The sequence below is a fragment of the Mesoplodon bidens genome, assembly GCF_964165515.1.
Source record: "Mesoplodon bidens genome assembly, chromosome: 2".
Lineage (NCBI taxonomy): Eukaryota > Metazoa > Chordata > Mammalia > Artiodactyla > Ziphiidae > Mesoplodon > Mesoplodon bidens.
Window position 1 is genome coordinate 54,839,162 of NC_138177.1, and position 24,414 is coordinate 54,863,575.

The 24,414-nt window shown below is 42.4% G+C and overlaps 1 protein-coding gene across 1 annotated transcript in view; it reads left to right on the forward strand.

Moving 5' to 3' along the window:
* The first annotated feature begins 322 nt into the window (after positions 1 to 322).
* Positions 323 to 24,414, forward strand: part of HHAT (hedgehog acyltransferase) — a 378,452-nt gene continuing 354,360 nt past the window's right edge. The window contains exons 1-2 of the mRNA XM_081223558.1: positions 323 to 394; positions 14,664 to 14,797. Of these exons, the coding sequence (XP_081079684.1) occupies positions 14,707 to 14,797 (91 nt within the window). The 5' untranslated portion in view covers positions 323 to 394; positions 14,664 to 14,706. The remainder of the gene's footprint in view (positions 395 to 14,663; positions 14,798 to 24,414) is intronic.

The window sequence follows — 24,414 nt, forward strand, 5'->3', positions numbered from 1 at the left end:
GCCCAGGTAAGTCTGTGGAACTCTGGCAGCCTTGGCGTTGGAGGCCTCTGAGTAACACCTGGCATAAAGTCACAGTCCAAGGCAGCTTCAGATCTTCCACTCTTTTACGACCTATTCAAAATCACTGATATGCATTTTGCAGTGCTGATCATCTTTGTAAGCTGCTTTGCAGTTCATGAAGTTCATCCCATTTGGTCTTCACTCTAATTCTCCAGGAAAGCCGGGAAGCTTATTTCCGCTTTACAGAGAAGGACAAGGAGGCTCGCAGGGGCTAAATTCACACAGCAAGCTCCAGAAGCCGCCGGAGCGGCAAGGCCCGCCCTCTTTCCACCCCACCGAGCTACCTCCTTTCGCGTTCAAAACGTACGTGGGGACCACTGGGGCTGGACTTCAGGTGACTTCCGCTCCCAAACCTGCAGCCCCAGGCCTGCAATTAACAAACGGGGGTGGAGAGGTCCGTGCGCTGCTGGGCGTAGGCACCGGGGCCCACGGTTGAGCGGGGGCTGGGGCTCCGCGGGCCGTCGCCAGGCGCTCCGGGTGCGGAGTGGCGGGCAGTCCTCTTGCGGGTCCCCTCCAGCCGCGCGGCCTGCTCGCAACCGCTCCCGGGGCGCCGCCTGCTTGCGAGCCCAGCGGCCTGGAGCGGCGCGCGCGGGCACGGCGGCGGCGGGGACGTGCCCCGAGGACGCGCGCGGGGCTGATCCTCCAACCACCGCTCCCGGGGAAGAGGGCGGTTTCTCGGGAAGCCCGCCGCCGCCGCCGCCGCCGCCTCGGAGGTGCGGAGAGGGTTGTTGGGAACTCGGGGCGGCGTGAGCGTCACCAACGCCGCCGCCACCCGGGACAGCCCGGAGGTTGGTAGCTGGTGACCGTAGCGGGTCCTCGGGAAGTTAGGTGTTGACTTTCTGCTTCGACTGACTCGGTTGAGAAAAAGAAACGCCCGATACGCTTTCTGTTTCCAATTCCCGTTCCTGCGTGCGCGCCCGAGGGCGGGGCAGAGAAGCGGAGACAAAGGCTCCTCTGGTGAGGAGTGAGGGGGGCGTGTGCCCGGGTCAGGGCTGCGTTTCTCCCCGGCCGGCCGAGTCCGCTCACGCCCCTGCCAGCGTCCCCCCTCCTTGGCTTCGTCCCCAGTTTCTGGCACTGTTGCTGGAAGTGTGGACGCCGGTCCCCTTGGCGATCTTAGAAGTGCGCCTGCCTGACTGCTGCGGCTCCAGTGACCCCCAACGTTAGAGACTTTTGCTTTCTACTCTCCAGACTCAGTTTCCCTCTTTTCTTCTACCTGTGGCCTTTAGGTGGCATCAGTCTTGATGTGGAAAGGCCCTCCTCCTCGCAATCCCTACAAAGTGGGCGGGAGAGGTACTAGGATGGATAGCACTGGTGGTAAGAAATGTGCTGCTTCATTGCTTCGTGGCTCTTGGATCAGGGCAGTCAGGCTAGCCAGTTGGTATCCTCGGTGGTTTACATTATATGGGGGTGCGACTCACTGTTTCTGTCCTTTTCTGATTTGTATTCCTCCTTCATTCATTCGCACAGCTAGGCGTTTACTTCCATGTGATAAGTGCTATGGGAACACAAGGAGAGGAGAGGGAAGGCTTTCCTGAGGAGGGGGTGGTTTTTATACTGGAATTTGAAGAATAAGTATGATTTTTTTTCCCTTTCATTCTTCATGTTCCGCTTTTCCTATAATTTGTCTCCCTCCTTTCTCAGTGGCAGCCCCTAACTGTGATTAAGTGTTGGATAGCAACAGTCAGTTCTGACTTGAAAGATTCAGCTAATAGTGAAGGGGACGATGTGCTTGTCAGGTGCTTTAAATCCATTATTTTTAAACCTTGCAATAACTGGGAAGGATACCTAGTGTTAGCCCTTTTCACAGCAGAAGAAAGGAATACTTAGAATTGATGCCACAGCCACGAAAAGTAAGTGTTGGGATTGGGTTTTGCACTCCTCTTTCTGGGTCAAAGCCTATGCTTTATCTGCTGTTTACTTTGCCCCCTCCTTAGGAAGTAAGTTATATAGACTAACTTAGAGTGAAGGCCAAGTCTTTAGAGAGAGCAGTCATTTTTGTGGGTGGCTAGGTGTTGGTGGGAACTCTGAAGGTAATGTCAGGAACTAGCCAGGGTGAGCCTTACTCATCTGTGTGTCTTCTTCCAGGCCAGGGCCTGGCCAAAGGGAAGTGCTCCTTAACTGTTGGCCTGGGAGTTCCATGGCTTGGGTGAGATCCTTGATTCTTTGTAGGGGTTCCTTACGCTTTTTTTGTGCCATGGACTTCTTTGGAGTCTGGGGAAGCCAATTTTTAAAAGGCATTTTAAAATACGTAGAGTTACAAATTATATTGAAACAGTGATCAAAATAGTGTAAAACCCCCAACATTTATAATAGTATTTTTTTCTTGATTAGTGCATTAAGTGACAAAATTCAAGGCTGTATCAGTTAAGTCTCAGAATTTCAAAGTAGTGATGCCTATGTAAATGATGTTTTGCAGTATTTGCAACAGCTGCACTGTAGTATGACAGAATTTGTGACACTTATTGGTGACAGTCGCCAGAAATGCTCTTACTAGTGTGATTTGCTCTTCGCACTTATAATCAAATGAAATCCTGAATTTCAGTTAGAGGTTTGTGAAAATACAGACATATGAGAAAAGAAATTTAAATTCATGGCCTCCTGAATTCTGCCTATGGACATCTTGTGGGTGGAGGGCTGGGTATCTAGGTTACAAACCCAGCTAGTGGTGGTTTTTCTTCCTCCACGTTCTCGCTGGCCACCCTACAGCGTTACTAATGGCTGTTCCCTTCTCCTTCAGTTCGTGTCTCCTTTTCCGCAGGTGCACAGTTGTTTCTGGTGATAAAAGCTGTTGAGAGAGAATTGCTGGATTGTTTACATGCTCTACCTCTCTTGCTTCTTCTGTGCGTAATTCTGCTGGAGAATATTCCAGTGATAGTGGATTTATTTGTGTCATATAATGCATGACCATCTTCCCTTCCCTCCCTCCAGTGGTGTATGGTATTACCAGTGTCAGGGAAAAAAAAAGGAGTTATCACTACATATCCTACAGACATTTAAAAAATCTTCAGATGTTATTATGAACAATTTTATGGTAATACATTTGAAAATTCAGATGAAATGGACAAGTTATTTCAATAAAATACCTCATAAGACATAAGAACTAGAAAATCTGTATAGTTCCATATCTATAAAGAAATTAAATATGTAATTAAAAATTTTTTCATAGCAGAATTTCCAGGCCTAGATGGTGTCACTAGTGCAATATTACAAACATTTTAAAAAATGAAAAAGAAGGAATACTCCTTGACTGCTTTTATAAGGCCAGCATAACCTTGTTACTAAAGCTTGATAAGAAGGTTACAAGAAACTATAGTCCAAACTCTCACAGAAAAGACGCAAAAGCCCTAAAATGGGTATTGGTAAATCAAATCTAGCGACCTATACCTATATTTATAGGATACTAAACCATGACCAAGTTGGATTTATTCCAGGAATGTAAACTTTGTCTAACATTAGAAAATCAATAAATAATTTAACCACAGTCACAGAATAAAGGAGAAAAACTACTTGATAAACTTCAACACCCATTTGTGATAAAAATTCTTTGCAAACTAAAACATTATTGAGAGAATTTAAAGTTTTAAAATAATGAAGGGTAAGTCATTGCTCTACAAATAAATGTGTGGATTCAGTATAATCCCAATCAAAATCCCAGCAGATTTTTTCCAAAAATAGTAAGCCAATTTTAAAATATATTTGGAAATTCTAGAAAATCTAAGTAAAAGAACAAAGTTGGAAAACTTAAGCTAATAGATAGTACTGTACGTAGTTTGTCAGCATGGTGTTGGCACAGTGCTAGACAGACCACGGAACTGAGTAGAGAATCCATAAACAGGCTCACATGTATGAGGTCTCTTGATTTATGACAGAAATGGCACTGCAGTGCTCTGGAGAAAGGACAGCCTTTTCAGTAAATGATGCTGGGCCAATTGGATATTGCAAATGGACAAGGTGAATTTTGATCATCTACCTCACCCCATACACAAAAATTAATCAAGATACATCATACATCTAAATGTGAAATCTGAAACAAAGCTTCTGGAAGAAAGCAAAGTAAAACACCTTTATGACAAAGGTTTATTGACTAGGACACAAAAAGCAGTAGTTATAAAGGAAAATATTGGTAAGAACTACTGTTCATCTAAAGATTCCATAAAGAGAGTGAAAAGGCAAGCTACAGAATGGGTGAAGGTATTGGATAGTTATATCCAATAAAGGACTCATACCCAGAATGTAGAAATAATTTTTACAAATCATTGAGAAAAAGTCCAGTAGAAAAACGGGCAAGTCACTTCCCCAAAAGATTTCCAGATTCCCAATAAACATATGAAAAAGTGGTTAACCTCATTAGTAATTAGGGAAATGCAAATTAAAACTACAATGGGATATCACTCTATACTCAACAGAGTGGCTAAAAACAAAAAACAAGCCAAAAAAACCTGTCAATGCTGAGTATTTGTTAGGATATGGAAAACTGAACTTCTCATACATTGCTGATTGTTATGAAAATTAGTGTAACTTTTGGAAATTGTTTTGCAGTATCGTTTACTAAAGGTGGACATACACATCCCCTATGACCTAGTTTACTGTTTAGTGTCTATCATTCTTTGATAAACACTAAGCAGTAAGACAGGTGTATTTGTACTGAAAGACATGTAAAAGAATATGCAGAGCAGTATTATTACTAATAGCCCCAAGTTGGAAACAACCTATGGGTTGGTTCATCAATAGTAGAATGGACAAAAGCCTAGGTAAATTGCTCATACAATGGAATACTCCACAGTAATAAGAATGAACAAATGATTGCTTTATACACAACATGGATGAGCCTCACAAATATAAAGCGGAGCAAAAAGAAGGTAGACACAACAAGAGTAAGTGCTATGTGATTCCATTTTTTTTTTTTTGAAGTCCGAAAAAGGGCAAAACTAAATAAACTAGGGTGTTAGGAGTCAGGCTAGTGGTCACCTTTAGTGGAGTTATAAGGAAAGAACAGACGGGGCATTCAGTTTTTTATCTGAGCAGTAATTCCTGGCGTGAGTCTGCTTTTTGAAAGCCTTACATTTTTTTTTCTTTAAGCATACTTTAATACAAAGTTTACTTAAAATATATTATTAAAAAATTTGATTCATTCAGATGCCCCTAATCTGGGGAGTGTAAGATGTGGTGGGCATGATTCTTGGTGATTAAACAGGCTTAAAATAGGTTGAGAATTTTCCGGGGAAAGGATACAATATCACATCAATAGCTTTTCTGAACTAGGGGCTTATAAATCTGACTCCTTTTCTGCCAATCTTTAACAGCAGAGATCTGGCTTAAGGGCAGTTCATATAAAAGGACTTAAGAGTTATGTTTGATATTAAGATTGATATCAGTGTGAGACAGAAGCCAAAAAAATGCTAAGTTGAAAACTGAATGCAAAATTTTTGTTTTCAGGTTTTATTTTCTTGCAATTTAAGTTTTTAAAGTTTATAACAATTAGATTAAAATATTCTGATGTTTTATATAAATCCTTTTAATTAGGTACTTTCCTTCCACTAGGCCATGAACTAATTGAGGGCAGGGGTAGCATATTAGTTTCTATAACAAATGAGCACAAACTTAGTGGCCTCAAACAACAGAAATTGATTACCTACAGTTCTGGGGATCAGAAGTCCACAATGGGGTGGCAGGGCTGCATTCCTTCTGGAGGCTTGGAGTGGGGGGGGGGGCGAGGCAGAGGAATGGTGTCTTTCTTCGTTGCTGCTATTCTCTGCCTCTACCATTCCTTTGTTCTTGGCCCCTTCCTCCATCCTCAAAGCGTTATCACTCTAACCTCTGCTTCCATCATCATATCTCCTCTCTGTCTCTGACCCTCCTTCTTCCCTCTTAGAATGACCCTTGTGATTACATGGGCCCACATAGATAATCAGGGATAATGTCCTCATCTCAAGATCTTTAACTTAATCACATCTGCAAAGTCCCTTTTCCATGTAAGGTAACATATTTACATGTTCAGGAATTAGGGCATGGACGTTTCTGGGGTAGCTATATTTGGGGGATCCTACAGATGGAATCTTTATATCTTGCCTTCACAAATAGTGCAGTTCCTGATCTTCAGTAGGAGCTCACTGATACTTGTCGAATGCAGGAATGAGTCTAAGATTTCACTATTTGAGGTATAGTTTCGGAAGGAGAGAAACGATGGTTTGTCCTACTCTTGCTCTTCCACAGCTGGAATTTTGGGTTCAGCTTTAGGTACCTACACTATAAAGAGACAACTGACAGAATGGGAAAGGGTCTGGGAAGCAAGCCACTGAAATGATTGAAGGAAGCATGGGGGTTTGTCCTGGAAGAGGGCTTGGGATGGAGCGGGTAGCATTAATTATCTCTAAATATTTGAAGGAGTATGATTGGCAAGAATAATTAAGCCTTTCAGTATACTTAATAGTAGCAGTAATATATATATATATTTTTTTAGATGTTGGGGGTAGGAGTTTATTAATTAATTAATTTATTTTTGCTGTATTGGGTCTTCGTTTCTGTGCGAGGGTTTTTTCTAGTTGTGGCAAGCGGGGGCCACTCTTCAGCGCTGTGCACGGGCCTCTCACTATCGCGGCCTCTCTTGTTGCGGAGCACAGGCTCCAGACGCGCAGGCTCAGTAGTTGTGGCTCACGGGCGTAGTTGCTCCGCGGCATGTGGGATCCTCCCAGACCAGAGCTCGAACCTGTGTCCCCTGCATTAGCAGGCAGATTCTCAACCACTGCGCCACCAGGGAAGCCCAGTAGCAGTAATATTAAACACAACAAGAATAAGCATTTTAGAGCTTATTATGGCCAAGGTAATATTCTATCTCTTTGTAAACCTGTTTAATCCTCACAGCAACTCTCTGAGGGTTATTATTATCTCTATTTCATAAGTAAGGACGTTGAGGCACAGTGAGGTCATGCAGCTTGTGCTGGGTCACACAGCTAGAAAGCAGCAAAGCTGGGATTCAGCCTTTGGCATTCTGACTCCAGAGCCATCCTCTAAACTATCATACTATCCAGCCTCCGTGCTTTTAGTTCCTGCAGGTACAATAGGACTAGTAGTAGAACATTTTTTAGAAATAGAGGGGCAGATTTTGACTCAGTTTAAGAAAAAAAAAGATGATAACAATAAGAACTTCTTAGAAACAGAGTTTCCCTGCCTTGCAGTGTTGCTGGAAGTGGTCAGGTAGCTTATTGTAAAAGGAATTCCCAAACTGGCTGGAGATTAGACCAGATGACAATATTGATTTTGAAATTTTGATTTGAGAATGTAATTCTTTAAAATATACATCTCTCTCAACCTTTGTGACATTTTATGTAATAAAGACCTACTGTGAGATGTAGTTTTTCCACTAACTTTCCAGATTTTATTTATTAGGAATTCTAACATACTGGTATGGTAAGCCACGTCCCTGCCCCTTTTTTAGGTGCCATTGCTGTTCCTCCAGTAAAGAGATGGAAGCTGTTCTCTCTTCCCCCTTGAATCTGGGCTGGGCTCTTGACCAATAAAATGTTCTTTGAATTCTGGAGCCTGGTCCTTAAGAGACCTTGCACCTCTTGCCTTTGTTCTTTTAAGACCCTGAAGCCACCATGCTATGAAGGGTCCAGCCTACTGGAGGATGAGTGCCCACATGGAGGAGAAGTAAGGCACCTAGCTGACAGCTGGCACAAAATGCCAGACGTGGGTGAGATCATGTTGTCCTCTCCAGTTTCCTTGAGCCATGCAGTGACTTAGTCATATGAGTGACGCCAGGTGAGATCAGCAGAAGAACTGCCCAGCTTGCCATCCCATAGAATCACGAGAGAGAATAGATCTTGTTATTTTAAGCCACTGTGTTTCGGGATGGTTTATTGCACAGTGATACATAACATTTGGTACATATTTAGAAGTAGTGATATGTATTTTTAAATATTCTGTAATTAGACTTTTGCCCAGCCCAGTGGACCTCTTCAATCTAGCTGATCATTCCAGTGTGTTGCTGAAGGCTTTCTGGGTTTGGAAAAGCGTTTCTCTGTAGTATCATGTGGGTAGAAGAATAAGACTCTTTGTAAGACTCTTAAGCAGGGTTTGGAGAACACTGTCCTGTGAGAGGACACGATGAATCTGGGCCTGGTTTTCCTGGTGAAAGTCATGTAATTTATATTCTGCAAAATAGGTTTCATCAAATTCTACCTGGAAAAGAACAGAAGTCTCCTAACATCTTTTCCAAATGTGCTAGAATATTGCTCTACTATTATATTTTCTTTTCTTCAAAGCCATTGTCATTTCAGTGGGCATGAGTTCCTTTTACTTTATTACTTTGTGGTTTCCAGAGTGCTTATTTGTTCCTAAATTTAGAACCATTTCAATTTTATTCAGCCCTTTATTTATTATTTATTTATTACCTCTATATAACTCCTGACTTTCCCCTCTTACTTCCGAGGTAAATTGATTTGGTTTAGTTTGTCTTCTTCAGTAAATCTTCTAAAAGGAATGTACGAGTTAGATGTTTCATGTATATTTTGATTACATCTGGTTGATTTTCTTCCTGGGGTATATCTACGTTACACATAACTTTAGATTCTTTTGCATGTATATAGCTTATATTATCTTCTAGCTTTCCCAATGAGTTGATTTTGTCATAGATGTTGAAAAAATGAATCCTGTGAACTCTGTAAGAATAGGGAGGTGGGTGAGAGAAGGCTCTGGAATTAGACTTGATGAGTATGAATCTAAGCTCTGCTGCTTACTAGCTGTGTGATTTGGGGCAGGTTTCTTGATCCTTCTGGGCTTTGGTTATCTTCTGTGTTAAATGAGGATACCAGAAATACCAACCTCAGAGAGTTGTTATGGAGATTAAATGAAAGAATACTTGTAAAGTGCTTTCTCAGCATAGGTCATCTGTAAATACTACTTATTGTAGTACAGCTGTTGCTAAACTCTGGGTAAACTCAGTAGAGAAAAATTTCAGTTTAGTTAGTTGGGAGTGATGATGGTGATGGCCCTGGAGATCGTTAGCTTCATGCTGCGGGTGCCGTTTTAAAGTCCTCTGGTGCGTGGGAGTATTTGGTGTTAGCCCATTTAGTGCTAAATCAAGGGTGAGGAGCAGAAAAGAATTTAAAGTGGGGGTGTTGGAATCCATTTGTTGTATTTATCAACAATAAAGATAAAATACTTTTTTTTTTTTTTTTTTTGCGGTACATGGGCCTCTCACTGTTGTGGCCTCTCCCCTTGCGGAGCACAGGCTCCGGACGCACAGGCTCAGCGGCCATGGCTCACGGGCCCAGCCGCTCTGCGGCACGTGGGATCTTCCCGGACCAGGGCACGAACCCGTGTCCCCTGCTTCGGCAGGAGGACTCTCAACCACTGCGCCACCAGGGAAGCCCGAGATAAAAGACTTTTGAAAAGATATTAGAAGTTACTGGGGAAAAGCATCTTACAGAAGTTACGTGTATGCACACTTCAGGCTCTGGCATAGTGAGCTATACTTTTCTACCAAGAGTAAAGAACAGGATCTCTGCCTAAGAGAGTGGGAGTTGAGAACTTGGGTTCTCTTTTTTGCTCCATTGCTGGCTTCTCTGGATCCTTGGGCAGATCACGTCTTTTCTCTGAGCAAGATTCTGTTTCCTGAAAAAAGAGCAAACAGTTAGCCCTCCTGGTGAGAATGAGAGTGGATGGCATCTTTGAAAGCAGGTGGAGTGTTAAATTACAATGTGAATGCAAATGTACATTGCTTCAGTATAGAAAAATCCCTCTTAGCTGAGGAATTCTTGCCATTTTCCAGCTAAGATTTTATTATGTGGGCCGCTTGAGTTCTACAGTTCCCAGATAAATATAATACTTTTTGGAAATACCCAGCTTGGGGCTCTTATACCCAGTATGGGGGTAGAGAAATCTTGTTCCTCCTGTTTGACTTCTTTCCCCTAATCCCAGGGAAACCTCTGCTATGATTTTCTTCCAAGACCTAATCTTAAATGCATTTTCTCTCTGTCTTCACTTTGTGCCTGTTTCTCACCTTAATCAATAATATTCAGCTTTGGGCTTCCCTGGTGGCGCAGTGGTTGAGAGTCCACCTGCCGATGCAGGGGACACGGGTTCGTGCCCCGGTCTGGGAAGATCCCACATGCTGCGGAGCGGCTGGGCCCGTGATCGTGAGCCATGGCCGCTGAGCCTGTTCGTCCGGAGCCTGTGCTCCGCAAGGGGAGAGGCCACAACAGTGAGAGGCCCGCGTAACCAAAAAAAAAAAAAAAAAAATTCAGCATTGAGACACTGTAGTCTTGACAGCTTTGGAGGTGCTATTTTATGTCCTTTATTTTCCTCTCCCCCTCCCCCCCCCCAATGCCTCCTGGACTAACTTGGTGCCAGGTGCAACTTAATTTTCCCTCCTCTCTGTTGCTTGGTTCTAGCACTTTCTCTCCACTTCCCACCGAGAGCCTGAATCGCTGACCTCCCTGCCTTTAGTCTCGACTGGTATGTCAAGGGGCTTCTTCCTGAAGCTTCATAAAAAAATTAAATGAGCTGGCTCACAAGCCTGAGGTTTCTTCAGGTAATCAGATCCGAGCCTGTCATCATATATGTTTAAGACCCTCCACCACTTGGCTCCTAAACTATCCCCATTTTTTCTTCCTCATAGTCCTGACCAGTATTCCCACCAAAGTGGAAGTGCTCTCAGATATATCTTCACCATCAGACATCCCAGGAACCCGCCTTAGCTCTCACATATCAGTACTATAACCTCCTTTATATAGATCGATCAGGTAGTCTCCTACTTAAAAACAGGCTGTGTTGCTGTAGATTGGCTGTTTCCTATAGAAATCATGATATAAATGGTGACGAGTTTCTGGGCCATCGAATGGATGCCCACTTAGCTGATAATGTTGCTGCAGGACTGAATCTTATGCGTGAAAAACAGAAAAGAGGCATTACTTACACATTTGAGTAAGGGCTTCTTTGATTTCATCGTGGTAGCTTATGCCTAAAGAAGAACATAAGCATGTTTAGGAAATGAGACATGGAAACTTGAGAATTCTCTGAGAGAGTTTTTAGGAACGTTTATGGGTTTGGACATTAAGAAAAAGTTCTAGTTACATTCCCAAAGGTACAGCTTTGTGTTGTGTCATTGAATCCTTTAAAACATATCTACTCTGATTGGCTCTCTGAGTGCACAGCTGAAATGAACAGGGAGGGGGGAAAACATTGGGGAGAGGAATTTTCTTGAGATAAGTGGACAAGAGTTGAAAAGAAGTATTAAGGAAGAAAGATCTGTTAAGAAGGACAGGTGGGTGTCTGTGTGGTGGTGGTGTTTTGAGGTCACATTCCTGGGATTGTGAATGATGAGGCAAGAAAAGTGAGGACTGTATATAATACCTTTGGAGCTAAGAAAAGAGGTGGTGAGAAGAGACACTGGTCAGAAAGCTCTCCAGGTGGCTCCCAAGGACAGTTTGTTAACTGTCTGGGGTGGCGTTGGGTCGAATGTGGGGAGAGGATGGGGATGAGAAACTGGAGAGAACTCTGGGGATGCCGATCAGCTGACGAAGGCCCAGCAGCAGGTAGGATGCTCACCCCCTCTCCCCATGGAAGGTCAGTTAGCTGTCATCAATTCTGAAAGGAAACCAGGGCTCTGGCTAGGTAAGCTCCTGGTGATAAATTCACTAACGGGTCCTGCTGGACAGATCTTAGCTAATGTTTATTGAGTGCTTGCTCTGTGCCAGGCCCTGGGTAAACATTTTATATTTAATCCATTCAATAACTCTATGAGGAAACGTATCTGGAAAGTTGTGATCCACTTAAATTCCTCAGCCCGTCAGCAGCAGAGCCCAGTCTCCCCTAGGTCTGCATGTCTCCCTGATGCATCTCTCCCTGATATGCTGTCAGCAGGAGGCTATTTGGTCCAGTCCCCAAATTTTAAATATGAGGACACAGCCCTGCTGCTTTGTTGTTTATTACTATGTATCTTTGTGTATATGTCTGCAAAACATACAGTGTAGCTAAGAGCAGCATCAAAAAGGAAAATGTTGTAAGGCTGAGTTTTCTAGTTTCCTGACAGTTAAATCACTAATTCAGGGGAACTGTCCTAGAAGGAGAATGTCCATGAAAAGGTTCAGAAGAGCAGGAACTTTGATTTAATCTCCAAGATTATTTATGTTCAAATTTAGTAGCATTTGAAGAGGGGTTCAGCTCTTTGCTAATTGAGGAAGTCATCCAATATAGTAATACCAACATCCTTGGAAAGGAGAGACAATATGAAACCCAGAGGTTGAAATTCACTTCCCACTAAATTGAAATTACTATATTCCTACAAAGTTCCAGAAAGAAATCTTAACAGATTCTAGGAGATGCCAGGTATTTAAAAATAAAGTGTGACTAGAAATGTATGAAGTTAGAAGTGGCTCTGAAAAGTAGTAGGGGAAACTGAGAAGGCGTTGTTGAAGTACTAGGGCTTAGAGAGTTTGGGATTGAGAGCATGAGTGGCTGCTTCTGGATTTTTTAGGAGATCTGCAGGAGAAACTCAGACTAGACTGGCTTGGCAACTTTTAGGTAATGACCAGAGGGTCCTCTGGTTGGAGGACCACTGATTTCTGACCTCATATTTTATGAAACTGTTACTGAGCCCAAGCTCGTACTGCTCACCACACAACAGGCCAATAAATTGAGAGACAAGGTGTTGGGGCAGGGAATAGCGACTTTATTCGGAAAGCCCGCAGACCGAGAAGATGGTGGACTAGGGTCCCAAAGAACCATCTTACCTGAGTTTGAATTCAGGTTTCTTTTATAGTGAAAGGAGAGAGGGTGTGGCTGGTTGTTGTGAACATCTTGGTGTTAGGATCCTTTGTTCTTGCAGCTGTCCATGTAGGTCAGATGGTTATGATTTTCCTGTGAACCTCCAACAAGACAAATGTTATTCTCTGTCCTGCAACTTTTTATCTCTGTGTGAATGAAAAAGTGTTGTAACGTTAAAGGTCAGAGCCTTGAGAATGGGCTCTCCTGTATGTTTCAGGCTATAGGCAATATTTTTAACTTGTAGCAAAAGCAATAGAATACAAAGGTTAAAAGTTAAACAAAACAGATCCAACATGGAGTCAGATTTGTTCTTCCCTATTACAAAAGCTAAAGTTTATATCCCTTCATGCTGCATCTCCCTGTAGCCTGAAGAAAGGAGTTTGTGTGTGGCAGATTCCGAGCCAGGCCCTAAGGACAAGTAACCCTGTGAACTGGCACTAATGGGGTTGGTGGCTGTACCTGAGCAGTGGGGTGGGGGCCCAATGGTCCCAAGACCTGGATTTGAGCCCTGGCTCAGTTGTTTCTGATTGTGTGACCTCACCGTGCTTCACATTCCTCATCTGTAAATGCCTTGCTCCACCTACTTCACCTGGCTGTTGTGAAGGTAAAACGAGCTCATGTGTGAATTCTGATTTTTGGCGTTACTGTCACATATTAGAAATGCTTGCTTGGGGCTTAAAATTTTGCTCTTGTTTTAATTTGACATCCACAATGAGACATATTTGAGAGGTTTAAGTAAAGCAATGAGGGCCATAAAAGGGTTTACATTTAGTTAACTCTTTGTTATTTGGGAACTGATCATTTAATTTGCAGCATTTTAGGACTTTCTGTTACCTGCTTTATTACCTAGAATATAGACATGGCAGACATAACAGAGAGATCGAGAACAGCACAGGCTTAAATATCCTGGAGATGCATTTCTCTTTCATGTAATGGTCCGGATATAAGAGGTTCAGGGCAGTTTTGGGGGTGGGGCTGAGGTGGGGTGGTACACGCAGTCAGGGACCAAGGCGCCTCTGTCTTGTTTTTCTATGTGGCTTTTACCTCTTGGTCCAAAGGTGGCTGTTCCAACTCCACCCAGCAGGAAGGGGATGACCACAACCTCAGGGCCAGAACTATTCAAATGTCCACACTTGGATACACTGTAGCGTTGAGCTCAGCATCCATGTGTTCAGATAGAAATTCAATTACTTTGTAAGAAGGGAGCTTGCATATACAGAGTGGGCAACTAGCAGGCTATTAACTTCTGTTTAAGAAGTACCCAGAAGATGGAAGACAGAGTGGCTTTATTAATCCATTCTTATAAACAACTATGGGATGACATTTGAAGGGGAGAACAAGGAGGTTAATGCTGTTGGCTTAGAAGAGGTTTGGAGATGATTTGTGCTTTTATTCAGGCTTTTGAATAGTAATTTATTATTTATTCGTGGAGTATTTAGTAGTCCTTTCCTGCTACATTCCACATCCTGTGCTAGGTGCTGACTCAGAGATCATGGTCCCTACTCTCTAAAGGTCCACTCCACAGGGGGAGACAGGTGTGGCAGGCAATGAGAACAGAAGTGTCTGGTGTACACTGTGATGGGAGGCAGATGGGGGGCTGTGGGAGCTCATAGGGAAAGACCTGCCCACCCTGGGCAGGCAGGGTGTGTGTGTGTGTGTGTGTGTGTGAGATGTGATGCAGGTGGGATAAGGTCATGGCAGGAGGAGGTGTGATAGGAGGAGGGTTATGTCTGTATCCCCTTGAGTAGTGATGGGTCCCTGAGAGAACAAGTAAGGTTCTGTCCTCTAGTGTCACGTTTATGGTTTAATGTTTTTATTTCTGTTTCTCTTCGTAGAAACTCTCAGCGTGGGCCACGGGACCCTTTGTCACAAGGAGCAATGCTGCCCCGATGGGAACTGTCTTTTTACCTGTTTGTTTCCCTAGGCTTCCACTTCTATTCTTTCTATGAAGTTTACAAAGTCTCCAGAGGTAAGGCCCCAACTTTTCTAAACTTGTATCAAGAAAAAAAGATGGAGGAGGGAATGCTCAGAGGTGGAAGATTCAGGAAGATAGCCTCATGGGCTCAGGATGACTTGAGCCCTGCTTTGCTTTCCTCCTGTCTTGGACAGTTTGAATCAATGACCTGAGTCGTGGAGTTTTCCACCCTAATCCTGGATCTTTTAGGGGATCCTGTGGCTGGTCTCCTGTAATAAGAAGGTTTGATTCAATGGCTACTGAAGGCCATGGAGATGATTTGCATTCATAATTAGCAGTAATCTCTTTAACTTCTCTCTCGCCATTACTCCTCTCAGACACATGGAGGCCCGGACTGCTTTACTCTTCTTGTTCTGCTGTCCACAGTGCTTTTGTGCACATGTTGAAGAGGACTCATTACAAAGTCCTCATGCCAGCCCATGGGAAGGGGCATGGGAACCCTCCTTTCCTTTAAGGGCAGCTTGGAATAAACATTGCCCTGTCACTTGTGCTCACACCAGTTGGCCAGCACTGAGTTCCCTGGCCACAGCTGGAAGGCTGGGAACTATTGTCGTTAGCTTGGTGGCTGTGTGCTACATAAAACTTCCCATACTGGAGAAGAATGGAAGAAAGAATTTTGGAGGGTCCATGAGTGATCTCTTCCGTAGTCAGGGACACTTTCCTAGAGGTGATGGTGAGCCTTGTTTTAAGGAAGAACAGAAGTCAGCCAAGTAGAGAAAGGGGCAGAGGCTCTGGACAGAGATGTGTTTGCAGGCAAATGGACCAGCATGTGCAATGCCATTGGGGTGTGAGAAAACACAGTATGACCTGGGAACTCCAAACCACTCAGTAGGGCTGGAGTGTAGTGTGTGGAGGGAGAGTGGTAAGAGTTGAGCTTAGATCAAAGAACGAGATAGATTGTGAATGATGTGTATTTATTTGGCTGAGGAGTCTGGACTTTATCTTGAAGGCAGGGGAGTTTGCTGAAAGTAATTGTGGTCACTTAAAATGGCAAAGGTAGGTTTTGGGAAGCACAGTTGACAGTGCTGTGCCCCCAGCAGCTGCCTCCCTGTGGATCACTGGGATTGACTTGCGTCACTGGGATCAGCTTTGCCCGCATTCTACATATGTCCCACTCAAAGCCATGGGAGAGACTGACCATCTAAAGTAGATGAAGACTGTTTGGTCAAGGCTGTCCAAGTAGCTGCATTCCCTGGCTGGAGCCTCTGAGCTCTCAGGGCCCATGTGCAAGGAGCTCACCTGGTCTATGTCAGGTGCCGTGTTAGGTACTTTATGTACCCTGTCTCATTCTATCTTTAGAGCAGCCCTGTGAGATGGTGTGTTACTTAGAAGATAGGCTTGGCTGCAGAAACATAGCCTCCAAAATAACCGTGGTCAGGGCTGGTATGGTGTCTGGATAGCAACCATGACCCTGGCTCCTTCTACGATGTTCCTCTGCCATCCTTGACATATGGTTCTACCTCATGATGTGAGGTGGCTGCTCCAACTCCAGCTGCCATGTTCGCTTTTTTCCCAGCAGGAAGCATGGAAGGGAAGGGGGAGGACAGACCCTCTCTGTTTTTAGATCATAACCTTGAAAGTTGCTTATGTCATATTCTTTCACGTGCTGTTCGTTAAAACCTAGTCCCGTGGCCATATCAACTATGAGGGAAGCTAGTAAATGTAATCTTTGGTTGGGAGGCCATTTTTTTTTCCAGCTAAACCAAAGGGTTTTATTATAGAGGAAGAAAGAAAGAATGGGTGTTAGCAGTTAATCATCAGTCTTTTCCATAAAATGGGTGTGATCATTGTCCATTGTTACCTAACAAACCATCCTGAAGCTTTGTGATTTAAAACAACTACCGCCATTTATTATCTCTCACTGTTCTGTGAGGTTCTTTTCCTTTTAAATAGACTTTTTAAAAATCTCTCTCTCTCTTTTTTTTTTTTTTTTTTTTTTGCGGTACGCGGGCCTCACAGGCTCCGGACACGCAGGCTCAGTGGCCATGGCTCACGGGCCCAGCCGCTCCGTGGAATGTGGGATCTTCCTGAACTGGGGCACGAACCCGTGTCCCCCGCATCAGCGGGCAGACTCTCAACCACTGCGCCACCAGGGAAGCCCTAAATAGACTTTTTTAAAGAGCAGTTTTAGGTTCACAGCAATATTGAGCAGGAAATACAAAGAGCTTCTGTGCACTCAGTGCCCCCGGCAGGCACAGCCTCCCTGACTGTCAGCATCCTGCGCCAGAGTTGGTACAGTTTGTTACAATTGACAAACCTGTATTCATATATCGTTATCATCCGAAGTCCACAGTTTATAGTAGGGTGCATTTTTGGTGGTGTTCATTCTGTGAGTTTTGAGAAGTATAAATTACATGTATCCATCATAGTATCATACAGAGTAGTTTCACTGCCCTAAAAATCCTCTGTGCTCTGTCTATTTATCCCTCCCTCCCCTTTATCATCTCCATAGTTTTACCTATTTCAGTTTTAAAAGAAACATTTTTTTTTTTTGGCCGCACTGCACAGCTTGTGGGATCCTAGTTCCCTGAGCAAGAATCGAATCTGGGCCCCCTGCAGTGGAAGTGCAGAGTCCTAACCACTGGACCACCAGGGAATTCCCAGTTTTATCTATTTCAAAGCATCATATAGTTGGAATCATATAGTACGTAGCCTTTTCACATTCGTTTCTTTCACTTAATATGCATTTAAGGTTCCTCCATGACTTTTCATGGCTTGGTGGCTTAGTTCTTTTTAGTGATGAACAGTATTCCATTGTCTGAATGTACCACAGTTTATTCATTCACTTACTTAAAGGCATCTTGGTTGCCTCCAAGTTTTGGCAATTATGAATAAAGCTGCTATAAACATCCATGTGAAGGTTTTTGTACGGACATAAGCTCTCAGCTCTTTTGGGTAAATACCAAGGAGCAATGGCTGAATTGTATGTTAAGAGTATGTTTATTTTTATAAACAGCTTTCTTCCAGAGAGTTGCCAGTTTTCTTCCAAAGAGGCTGTATCATTTTGCACTCCCGCCAGCAATGGGTTCCTGTTGCTCCACATCCTTGTCAGCATTTGGTGTTGTCAGTGTTTTAGATTTTGGCCATTCTAATAGGTGTGTAGTGGTATCTTGTTATTGTTTTAATTTGCATTTCCCTGATGTATATTGTGGACCACATTTTCATATGTTTATTTGCCATCTACATGCTTTGATGAGCTGTCAGGTGAGGACTTTTGCCCATTTTAAAATCAGATTGTTCATTTTCTCACTGTTGATTTTCAACAGTTTTTGGTATCTTTTAGATAATAATCCTTTATAAGATATGTTTTTGCAAATATTTTCTCCCACTCTGTGGCTAGTCTTCTCATTCCCTTTACAGTGTCTTTCATGGAGCAAAACTTTTTAATTTTAATACAGCCAGCTTATCAATTTTTTCTTTCATGGATTATGCCTTTGGTGTTGTATCTAAAAAGTCATTGCCACGTCCAAGGTCATCTAGATTTTCTCTGATGTTATCTTCCAGGAGTTTTATAGTTTAGCATTTTACGTTGAGATCTATGATGTCCATTTGTGAAGGGTGTAAAGTCTGTGTCTGGATTCATTTTTTTCTGCATGTGGATGTCCATTTGTTCCAGCACCTTTTGTTGAAGAGGCTCTCTTTGCTCCACTGTATTACCTTTGCTTGTTTGTCAGAGATTGGTTATGTATATTTATGTGGGTCTATTTCTGGGCTGTCTATTCTGTTGCATGGATCTTTTTCTCTGTTCTTTTACCCATATCATACTGTCTTGCATCCCATAGCTTTTTAGTGAGTCTTGAAGTTGGATAGTACTGGTTGTCCGACTTTGTTTTTCTCCTTCAATATTGTGTTGTCTGTTCTGGGTCTTTTGCCTCTCCATATAAACTCTAGAATCAGTTTGTTGATACATACAAAATAACTTGCTAGGATTTTGATTTGGGTTGCATTGAATATATAGATCAAGTATGGAAGAACTGATATCTTGATGATATTGAGTCTTTCCATGAGCATGGAATAATATCTCCATTTATTTAGTTCTTCTTTGATTTCTTTAATCAGAGTTTTGTTGTTTTCCTCATATATAACATGCATATTTTGTTAGATTTATACCTAAATATTTCATTTTGGGGGGTGCTGTTGTTTTTAATTTCAAATTCTACTTGTTCATTGCTGATATATATTTGTTTATTTATTTTTTGGCTGCGTTGGGTCTTCATTGCTGCACGCAGGCTTTCTCTAGTTGCAGCAAGCGGGGGCTACTCTTTGTTGTGGTGTGCGGGCTTCTCATTGTTGTGGCTTTTCTTGTTGCAGAGCACGGGCTCTAGGCGTGCAGGCTTCAGTAGTTGTAGCACATGGGCTCAGTAGTTGTGGCTCACGGGCTTAGTTGCTCCGTGGTATGTGGGATCTTCCTGGACCAGGTCTCGAACCCCTGTCCCCTGCATTGGCAGGTGGATTCTTTTTTTTTTTTTTTTCGGTACGTGGGCCTCTCACTGTTGTGGCCTCTCCCCGTTGCGGAGCACAGGCTCCGGATGCGCAGGCTCAGCGGCCATGGCTCACGGGCCCAGCCGCTCCGCGGCATGTGGGATCTTCCCGGACCGGGGCACGAACCCGTGTCCCCTGCATCGGCAGGCGGACTCCCAACCACTGCGCCACCAGGGAAGCCCTGGCAGGCGGATTCTTAACGACTGTGCCATCAGGGAAGCCCCATTGCTGATATATAGTAAAGCGACTGACCTTTATGTATTAACCTTGTTTCCTGCAACCTTGCCATAATTGCTTATTAATTCCAGCAGTTTTTTTGTCGATTCTTTGGTTTTTCTAGATAGACAATCATGTTATCTGCATACAAAGACAGTTTTATTTCTGCCTTCCCATTCTGTATACCTTATATTTCATTTTCTCCTCTTACTGCATTAGCTAGGATTTCCAGTACAGTGTTGAGAAGGAGTGATGTGAGCGAACATCCTTACCTTTTTCCTGATCTGAGCAGGAAAGCTCCTACTTACTCACCATTAAGGATGATGTTAGCTGTAGGTTTTTGTGGGTGTTCTTTACCCAGTTGAGGAGGGTCCTCTCTATTTCTAGTTTACTGGGAGTTTTAAATCATAAATGGGTATTGGATTTTTTTCGAATGCTTTTTGTGCATCTACTGGTATGATCATGTAATTTTTCTTTAGCCTGTTGTTTTGACGGATTACATTGATCGAGTTTCATGTTCTGTGAGACTTTGTTTTTAGTTAATCTGGATTGGATTTAGCTGGGCATTTCTGCTTTGTGTGTTGTTGCTGGGCTGCAATTATCTGGTGGCTCAGCTAGGCTGAAACGTCCAAGATGGCTGACTCACATGACTGGCTATCAGCCAAGAGCTCAGCTGGAGGCTGTCAACTGGAATGCTGTGGCTCTCTGTATGTGGTTCTCCACATGGCTTTGAAGAAGGAGTATTGCATGTGTGTAAAACCAGAAGCTGCAGATCTCTTAAAGCCCAACCTGGGAAGTTGAGTAGGTCACTTCTGCCTCATTTATTGGTCAAAGCAAATCATAGGGCCAGTCCAGATTCCAGGGGAGGAAGGACTATGGCTTTTTATGGCTGGAGCAGTGCACATAGACACGGAGACAAGGAATTGATGGTGGCCATCTTTGGAGTCTCTCTACCACAATGGGTGTTACACTTCTTTACCCAGATGGGGATACTGAGGTTGAAAAATATAACTTGTCCAAGACCACACATCTAATACATAATGGAACAGGTTTGTCCAACTCTAGACCCAATATTTTATTCTATTCTGCCACTCGTATTTATTGATAATTTAATTTCCTAAAGCAGCTTGCTTTATAGGAGAAGCCCTTTTATCCATTATACTGTAAAACTTCAAACTTTAAAATTTTATCCCACTGGAATAAAATTTTTCCTTCTTATGTGGTGAAAGCTACTGGGATGGAGGCGGGAGGGGATCCTTCTGTGGAGAATACAGAACTTTTCTGCATCTCAGTTGATCCAGTGGCTGTCATCCTGTTTGATTTATTACTGACCACACCCTAGCCTGGAGCTTCTTTTATCCATCAGGCTTTTTCTCTTAATATCAGTGCCAAAGTGGCCACTCCGAAGAAATGTCATATTTCTCTATTCCTTTTTCCATGCAGCTCATGGAAGCCAGATCCCCCTGCCTTGCCAAAGTGTGTTTAACGCAATGTTGAGTGTTTTTGGCTCCATGTCTTACTATCTAATTCAGGAAAAAGTGCCACTTAACCCACATTATGGAAGTAGATCCACTGGGAAAACTGTCTCTTCTGTGAACTTTTTTGGAGTGTTTGTTTCTGGAGCAAATATAGGGCCTAGAACATACTAGAGGCTCAGAACTTATTCGTTAAGTGGAATGCCACGGGTGGGCACTTACACGGCTGCTTTCTCTGGGCACAGAGCAGGCGTCTCATTCATTGCTCTCTTCCCCATCAGCAGTAGCAGGGTGGTCTGACCATTAGGGACAGCAGACTGATTATAACAGCCCTAGTCAAAAGGGATCTCTTGGTAAATCCACAGCAGGGACTGAACAGAACAGCCCTTCTTCCACTCAGCTCTTCCAAGAGTCTACATAGAGTGTGTCAAAGTCATACGGAAATGCTTGGGGGTGGGGGGTGGTGGTAGTGGTGATCTGCTATGCTTGGTGACCTCTCCCCTGGTATTCTGCAGTATTGTGGCTAATCCAAACCTGCTACATTAAGTTTGTGTCTTATGGTTTAGAACATGTAGAAATACTTTTATGTCTCTCTGATTGCACTTAATTTGAGGAAAGATACAATGTGTCATGCAGTAACCTTGAAAGAATTAATGCCTCTGCCTAAAAGAGGGCTATGTATTTTTGTTGTTCATATCAGCTTATTGCAGTTCTTGGAATGAAAACAGTTGAATTCTCATCAGTGAAAACCATTGGTGATAGGAGGTCACCTGGAAAAGCATCTGGAAAGGGAAGTCATGGCCTACTGTTTCAGCTTACTAACTATTGATTTATATTCAAAATATCTCTCTTCTTGTACCTATTTTGACATTTTGTAGCTTTCTAGCAACCTGTGCATTTTATGAAGGTTTTCAACTTGATTAGTATATTGTGGTTTATAATTCTTATCTTAGAAAACATTTGTTGTTTCTCTAGTTGGCTTTTCTCTCATCGTATACTTTGTTATTTACATCTTCTCCTTCACTCCCTCCATCCTACTTTTTTTTCCCTTTGATCAATGGTGCTAGAGATCTTATTAAGCTTTTCAGCTTTGGCTTTGTTAGATTTCTCAGTTGTTTCTTCTTGTTCTCCAATCCATTGATTTCTGCCCTTATCTGATTATTCCCTTCCTTATTGTTTCTTTGGGTTTGCTCTGTTCCTTCATTCCAACTTCATGAGTTGAATGCTTAGCTCATTTATTTTGTGAGGAATCTATTTGTACTGTTTTATTGTACCTGATTGTTTTTCTCAGAAGGATTTCCAGAAGAGGAAGTATAGAGTCAAACTACATGAATGTTTTTAAGGTTCTTGATAGATATACCCAGACTGTTCTCCAGGAAGGCTGTGCCAATTAACACGTTTTCTATTGGAGAATGTCCATCTTACTGTAGTCTCAGTGAGTTTAGCCTTTATTCTTCAATCCACCTCATATGTATTTGGTATATTGATAAGAAGTGTGAAGAGTTAAATTACTTTTTTTCCCAAATAGGTAACCAAGCGCTATTTAATAAGTCTTTCTTTATTGAATTATAATGCAATCTTGATCATGTACTAAATTATTGTATCTACTAAATTCTTTTATGGATATGCACACGTGCATACACACACAGTATGGGGGCTGTCTTTTCTGTTTCACTGATTTCTCAATCAATTCTTACATCAGTACTGTGCTGTTTTAATTATTTTTGCTTTCTTTTTTTTTTTTTTTTTTTGCGGTACGCGGGCCTCTCACTGCTGTGGCCTCTCCCGTTGCGGAGCACAGGCCCCGGACGCGCAGGCCCAGCGGCCACGGCCCACGGGCCCAGCCGCTCCACGGCATGCGGGATCCTCCCGGACCGGGGCACGAACCCGCGTCCCCCGCATCGGCAGGCGGGCTCCCAACCACTGCGCCACCAGGGAAGCCCTATTTTTGCTTTTTAAATGTCTGAATATCTGGTGGAGTAAGTTACCACTCCTTGTTCTTTATTTCCATTCTTTTCTTAGCTATTCTTACTGGTTTATTCTTTGAGATATGTTTGAAATTGGCAGGTTCCAAAAAAATCTCATTAGGATTTTAATCAGAATTACAGTAAGCCTAGAAATTAATTTGTAAATAATTGACAATCTTATAATATTGCATCCAGGAGTATGGTATTTTTTTCTCAAGGTTTCTGTTACTTCCCTTAAAAAAAGTTCATGGTTGTCTTCATAATAGGCCCTGTTAAAATTCCTAAGATTATTTATAAGTCTTTTTCTTCGTTTTATAATTGGGATACTTTCCAATTATATTTTCTATAATTTCAAGCTGATTATTTCTGGTCTATAGTAAAGTTGTTTATTTTGGTTTCTCTATTTTATGTTCCAAAAATTATTGAATTCTCTTAGGGTTCCACTGGCTTTTATCATTTGATTCTCCTGGTTTTTGTACTTAGATAATATCCACACATAATGATAATGGTTTTGCTTCATCTATTATTACTTAGCCAGGACTTCTAGAACAATATACTAGTTGGAAAAGAATACTGTCCTTATTTTGTTATCCCTAACTTTAATGGAAATCCCTATATTGTTTTACCATTAGTGAAACGCTGAATAAGCTTTTCTTTGGAAGAAAAACATGTTAAGGAATATGTCTAGCTCCCTTTTACTAAAATTTTAAAATCAGCAATACATGTTGAATTTTATCCATTTTTTAAAGTATCTATTCAGATGATTACATAGTTTTCCTTTCTAAGCCTATTGATATTGTAATCATATTTCCAATATAGTTTATATGGTTTCCTACGACAAACCTACTGTGACTATGCTTTTTTTAAATACACTGCTTGTTTCTGTGTTTAAAAAAATATTAATAATTTTGAAGTGAGATTAACTGGCCTGTAGTTTTATTGTTTCATCCTCACATTTCAGTATCAGCATTCTGTTAAGTTTTTGAAATGAATGGGGAAGCTCCCCCACTGACTCCGCCAATATTATGGAACTGTTTAAGTAGTATACGAAGGGTCGGCATCAAAGTTTGATATCATTCGCTTGTAAGTTTGTCTAGCCACAGAGTCTCTTTGGAAGTAGACTTATCGAAAACTTTTCAGTATCTTTCAGGATTATTGGTATACGTAGCTCTTCTTCTTAAGTCGGTGTGAGTAATTTATATTTTTCGATTTCATTGAAATTTTCAGATATATTAATGTACGGTTGTATATCATATTCTTAAAATGTTTTGAATTCTACGTGTGTCCCTTGTTTTAGGAAATTTAAAAAGGTTTTGTCTATTTGGTAGGTTGATTCTCTTTTTCGAAGAACAAGCTCTTGGATTTACTTATAAATTCTACCATTTTTCTGTTCTCTGTGATTACTTTCTGATGAACAGCAGCCACCCTAGATCTTTTTGGCTTTACAGAGCCCAGGCTTACTTTTCATGGA